A 6,205-nucleotide genomic window follows, 5' to 3' on the forward strand; every position below is an offset into this window, starting at 1 on the left:
TTGGTCCTGAGCGCCCCCCCCCGCCCCCCGTCGCTGTGTCCCTGCAGCTTGTCCCAGAACAGCATCACTGACGTGGGCGCCTGCAAGCTCGCCGAGGCCCTGCCCTCCCTGGCTGCGTCCCTCCTCAGGCTGAGGTGAGTGGGCCCCCCCTCACCGAGCTGGCGGGCTGGGGCAGGGTGGAGAGCCGCACCACCGCCCCACACAAGAGGATAGCAAGGGCCTGGGGCAATGCACCTGACAAACTGGGCAAGTTGCTTACTCGTTTGGAAAATGGGTACCATCCCAGTGGCCTATGGAAAGCACTTGGCGCAATGCCTGGCTCTAGTGCACACTAAATATTGGTCTTCTTTCCCCAGAGGATGGCAGGACTGAGCCTTTTCCGGAGTCCAGGGGTGATGGTTTCTAGAAGGCTGACCGTGCTGTGGCGGCCTTGGCTGGCTCTTGCAGCTCACACAGTGCCTGCACTGCCACCTTCTGGCCGGCCTTGGCATAGCACCTTTTGCTTTTGAGGACTTCCAGCCTGGCTCCCTGGTGGTCCCAGGACTGATGAGGGGAGTTCAGACCAGAGCCCCAGCCCTTCAGCTCAGCCTTGCCAGCTCTCTTCTCTCGCCAGGCTTTCCTACTCCTTCCTCAGGCTTCATCACCTGCCAAGGACAGCCAGAGCCACATTCCCAGGGGAGATGGTATCTGGTTCATCTAGTTATTGACGCATCCACCATTTATCGTTCCAGCCAGGGTCACCATGTGCAGCTGTATGGGTTGTGTATTGTGCAAATCATAGTCTATGTGACTGTCACTCCCCAGAGTTGTGCAGGGCATCTAATTGCCTCTTATATCAACCATGGGCCAGTACTTGTGCTAGGAACTAGAGATACAGCTATGAACAAAACAAATATTCCCTTGCTTTCAAGCTTCTTGCCTAATAGATAAGCACATGTACAAACAAAATATTTTTAAATAGTGATTCATACAGGGGAGGAAACAAGGGCCCAGGAGGGTACAATGGGGAGTATTGAATTCATCAAGGAGGTCAGGAGACCCCCTTCCGTGGGAGGTGCTCAGGAACAAGCATTCCAGGAGGAGGGAACAGAAGATGCAAAGGCCTTGAGGTGGGAAAGAGTTTGAGTCTTTGCCAGAAGGGCCACTGTGGCTGGCTACAGGAAATGAGGGATAGCAGGGGGGAGATGAGGTGGGAGAGGTAGGGGAGGCCAGATTATGCAGGGAGACCTTCGTAGGTCCAGAGAGGGCTTTTGGAGTTTTTCCATTGTGAATGGAGAAGCATGTGGGGCAAATGGGGGCAATATCTGATATGACCGGCACTTTAGAAAACACTGCTAATTAAACCATGACATTCATTGATGATCAGACACATCTGGATCTCAATGATATTCAGATGTGAACATGTACATCTTGGCATCGATGAAATATGGGAAGAATCCTCTGTCTGTGGGAGGAGGGGAAACCCCCCTGGATTCTAAGACCCTTGCCCCACCCCCCCCCAGGAAGGAATTGTAAAGCCTCCACCTGGTTCCAGCCCTGGTCCTGGCCAACCTGTGACATCCAGGGATGCTGGAGGTTAGCCTTAATCCGCTTTGCTGCAGTGTAGACCTGCTGCTTTTCCATGCAGCCCTGCATTGTAGCCCGGAAGCTGAGTCATGGCAAAGTCATGGCCTTGAAATGAGCACCTCGGAAGCACATGGTGTGTTAAAGGGATGGTTGTTACTGAGTGTATAGCTTCATTTGGCGCTGGCGACACCCATCGCATTATTTACCATGCTACTCAGAATAGCTGCGACCACACCGAGAAACCCGTGCTGGCCCAGTGGTTCTGGTTTTTTTCTCTCCCCTACTATTCCCCAGTGCTGGTCATGCCATCTATGGTAACTCATATAACCTTCACCACCCCCCCCACCCCGCCCCAGAGAGTAGTAATAACCACAGCTAGGATTTAGTCATTCCACGTGCTGGGCTCTGTTTTGGGTGTTATACCATCATGAACTCATTTACTCCTCCCTGCGATTATTCTATCGTGCCCATTTTCTGGAGGAGCAAACTGAGTCACAGAGGAGTTAAGTTACTTGTCAAAGGTCACACAGGCCGCACGCAAGCCCCAGAGCTGGGATTTGAACTTGGGAAAATCTCGGCCAGGAGTCTCTGGGCCTCAGGTTGCCCCTCTGTAAAATGGGGCAGGGATCTGGCTGGGCGTGAATCCCCATGGGTCCTGACCTCTGTTTCTGGCAGCCTGTACAATAACAGCATCTGTGACGTGGGAGCTGAGAGCCTGGCACACGTGCTTCCAGACATGGTGTCCCTCAGGGTGTTGGAGTGAGTGTGGGCAGTGGGTGGCAGGGGTCTGGGGCTTGGGGGTACTGCGGGGTCTCCTGCTGCCAGGCTGGGAAGGGCTGCTTGTTGAGAGCGCGGGCCTTGGTCGGGGGCTGGATGGCCCGAGCGAGGGCCAGGCCTCAGGATGGGTTTCTCTCCCCAGCGTCCAGTATAACAAGTTCACCGCCGCTGGGGCCCAGCAGCTCGCTGCCAGCCTGAGAAAGTGCCCTCATGTGGAGACACTGGCGTAAGTCTCAGCCCCCCATAGGTGGAGGGCCACCGGCTCTCCAGGGGTGCAGCTCCTGTGAGCCGTGAGCTCAAATCCTGCTCTCGCCCTCACCAGTGTGGGAACTTGGATGAGCAAAAGTTTGCCACCCTGGCCTCAGTTTCTCTGTAAAATGGGAGTGGTAATATTTACCCCCAAGCAGTTTTGTGAGGTTCAAGTTAATCTTAGAACAGTGGCTGGTACCTGAAAATGCTCAATGCTTTAGGGTCAACGATATGAAACCACTTACATTCTATTATTTTGGACCTGGCAAATGTGGCCATTTCGTATGGTTCAAACTTAGGTGTTATCCTGTCACTATGGTGTCTGATGTCTGATATCAGTACTTTAAATTCTTCCAAGGCACTTTCACCTACATAATCCCTCATATCTTCTAGGGTAGAATTTATAAGACCCATTTTACAGATGAGGAGAATGAGGCACAGAGAGGCTAACTAACTTTTTGGAGGTCACACAGCACGTCAGCAGCAGAACCAGGTCTAAAGAAAGGGGTCTTGGGGCTCCTAGGCCTCTGCGATCCCTATAACCCCACACTAGTCTGGTTCTGCCAGGTGGGAAGTCTCCAAGGGTCTAGGCTGGCTGGTAGGAGAGAAGTAGGGCCCTCTTCTCTTCTCTTACCTGGTCCCTGCATGCCGTACCCGTCGCAGGATGTGGACGCCCACCATCCCGTTTGGCGTTCATGAACACCTGCAGCAGCTAGACTCACGGATCAGCCTGAGATGAGCTCCATGATGCCTGGGACGAGGTAACCAAGGTGGGCTTGGACAGGGAGAACTTGGGGGGGCTCCTGGGTGGGCACCTCGAGACCATGCACCACCTGGGGCCTCCACCTGTGATTGGTGGAGGTGTCTTTACAGGCTTTGGGGACTGGACCCTGAGCCTCCTGCCTGTGGCCAGGCGTGGAGAGGTGGGGGAAGGACAGGGGTGGGGGGGGCGGTTAGCCATCCACAGCCCTTAGTTTGGGGAAGAGCTTCCCTAGAGGTCCCCGCAGCCACCCCTGTCGCCTGCCCTGCATGGTCTTCATAGGAATTTGCTCTACATGTTTCTGTGCAAATGACTGTCCCCCAACTTCTGTGCCTCCCCAGCCTGTGATGTCCCCCTCCTCCAACTCCCCCTCCTCCCCAATCTGGACAGCGCTCTGTCCATGTGTACAGCTGCACCCTCCTGAAGCTCTCTGACCCCGCCTTCTCCTGACCTCTCACAGCATGTTCTCTGAGGACGCTGACCACGCTGGACCTTGAAGTGGCTATCTGTGGACACAGTTGTTCTTGGGCCCACGAGCCAAGCAGCCTGGTGCCCAGCCCTGCCGGCTCAGGGTCGGCCCCCACCCAGCCACGGGAAGGACCTGCTCTGCGGACGGACCTGGGCCCGGCTCCAGGCCCCCTGCGGGGCCCAGGTCGATGGCACCCCTGGCAGATGGGGTGGGCGCCCGGTGGCTGCTGCAGTCCACCCAGGAGCACTGAGGCAGGCCCTGCGGGATGCTCCCGAGAGTGGTGACCAGGCTGGAGCGAGGGAGCGGGGCGGCCCCATCTCTGCCTCCCCAGGTCCCTGCTGGCCTGGGGAGAAAGCACTTCTCCATGCTGCTCTCCTAATAGGGCACGCGTGGCGCTCTGCAGACACCAGCAGCCTGCCCCGCCTGCTCCTTTCCCAAACTGTGACAGGCGGGGATTTGGTGGCAACTGCTTTGTGTCTGCAGGACTCACTGTTTTTGCACTAACCTGGTTGAGGCCAAAGCTCAGCCTGGCGCAGACACACTGGGCTTTAGCTGGAAAGAGCTGACAGGACACTAATGGAGGGTGGGGGGGAAGGCCTCTCGGCCTTCATCTCTTGTGTCGTCTTTCACTACATTATAAAGGGCTCGTTCAATCTCACGGGCGTGTCCACCGTTTGAGTTTATACCGTGATTACCGTTTTGGGGAGCCCACTGTTCGGTTATCGAACGCATCACAAACTCCCCCCGAGATGCAGTGGCTTAAAACGACTTTATTCTGCCCCCAGGCTGGTCATGTGGGCTGGGCTCAGTGGGTCTCTGCCCCACTCCGCGTCAGCTGGGGCGGCGTGAAGGCTCGGGGACTCCATGCTGGCTGGGGGCCTGGGGCCTTGGTTCCTGTAAGGAACCGACAACAGAGGGGGAGCCTCTCCACGTGCGCTAGTTTGGGCTTCCTCATTGCATGGCAGCTGGGTTGAAGGGCGGTCACCCCAACTGGAAGAGGGAGATAGAGACATAGACCACAGAGAGAGGTAGCCTTTTCATGACCCCAGCCTTGCCAGTCACATAGCACCTCATGCTCCATATTCTTTGTCCCGTGGGACAGGGGGCGTGGCTCTCCTACCACCCCCCATGCCCCCCGGCCCCCCGGCGGAATCCACCGTGGCCCAAGTCCTGTCTCTTTGGAGAGGATCTTCCTACGGCATCCCAAGCTTTAGCGGCAAATTCGTTATTTGGGGCTCGGCAAGGTTGATGCCCCGTAAGCCTTGCAGAGGGGATATTTCCCTCTGCCTCTGTCTGACTTGGCATTCTAACCTGGGAGCTGTTTCTTAGTCGAGCTGGCATCTTGCCTTGGCCATGCCGAGCCTGGAAGGGACCTGGAAGCTTTGCTGTCTACACCGAGGGCTGCCAGCTCAGCTGGTGTTATTTTTACTGGAGCACAGCCTGCTTGGTCAGAAGTCCCAATTCGGGACAAACTGGCTTTCTCCCGGCGGCAGCTCTGTGGCACCAGCCCTGGTGCCCAGTTCCCAGACTCTCCTCCTCTTCCCAGAAAGTGGGAGTCAGGGGTTCAGGAGGGTCAGAGGGATTTGGACCCAGCTGCCGAGTTGGCAGTCCCTGCGGAGAGGGATGTTGTCTTCTGCCCTGGCCCCGCTGCGAAGGGCACCAGGCATTCTGACCTGGGCTTGGGTTTTAAATAGCATGGGCATCACTCTGCAGGGACTCCTGTGTGTGCAGCCACAGGGGTGAGCGCCCCTCAGCCGGCTGGGGAGGGCACCATCACACACACTGCTTTCAGTCTGTTCCGAGATGACAAACTGTAATAGAGGCCATGATTGTTCGTAGTTCTGACTTATACGATAGCTACCATTTACTAAATAAGGTGATACCTGTAAAGTGCTCATCACAGTGGAAGGAATATAGTAGGTGTTCAATAAATATTAGCAACCACGACTTTGTGCCGGTACCACATTAAGCCCTTCCTGCTCAAAGGGACCACAGCCTAGGGCCAGCAGCGGATCCCAGAGCTAGACCACGTGGGCTCAGTGCCCAGCTCACCACTTGTGCAAATTACTTCTCTGTGCCTCAGTCTCATCGTACGTAAAATGGGCATAATTACAGTACCTTCTTCATTATGCAGAGATTCAAGGAGTTAAGACACTGACAGCAAGAGCCTGGCATACAGCTCAATACTTGCTAGCTGTCCTTGTTACGTATGAATCCGTGTTTTGTTCCTGCCTCTGCCTGGAATGTTCTTATCAGGCCCTTCGTATTGGACAACTTCTGATCCTGTAGGACTCAGTTTAAAGGACAGCTCCTCAGGAAGGTCTACCAGACCATCCTATTAAATAGACACGCCTACCCCCACTCTCCAAATTGGTCATTGGTTT

General features: G+C 55.5%; 1 protein-coding gene across 6 annotated transcripts in view; it reads left to right on the forward strand.

Annotated features, from left to right (window-relative positions):
• The window catches only part of CIITA (class II major histocompatibility complex transactivator), a 44,858-nt gene extending 40,379 nt beyond the window's left edge, over positions 1 to 4,479 (forward strand). For 5 of the 6 annotated variants that reach the window (XM_028117498.2, XM_088017369.1, XM_028117495.2 and 2 more), the window contains 5 exons: positions 48 to 134; positions 2,242 to 2,325; positions 2,486 to 2,569; positions 3,256 to 3,353; positions 3,813 to 4,479. In XM_028117498.2, coding sequence (XP_027973299.1) covers positions 48 to 134; positions 2,242 to 2,325; positions 2,486 to 2,569; positions 3,256 to 3,331 — 331 coding nt within the window. In that variant the 3' untranslated portion in view covers positions 3,332 to 3,353; positions 3,813 to 4,479. Of the gene's footprint in view, positions 1 to 47; positions 135 to 2,241; positions 2,326 to 2,485; positions 2,570 to 3,255; positions 3,363 to 3,812 lie in introns of all 6 variants that reach the window. The other variant, XM_028117494.2, reaches the window with a different exon arrangement.
• The last annotated feature ends 1,726 nt before the right edge of the window (positions 4,480 to 6,205 follow it).

The sequence above is a fragment of the Eumetopias jubatus genome, unplaced genomic scaffold, assembly GCF_037043125.1.
Source record: "Eumetopias jubatus isolate StellerSeaLion01/CBP00866 unplaced genomic scaffold, mEumJub1_p1.0 scaffold_12, whole genome shotgun sequence".
Lineage (NCBI taxonomy): Eukaryota > Metazoa > Chordata > Mammalia > Carnivora > Otariidae > Eumetopias > Eumetopias jubatus.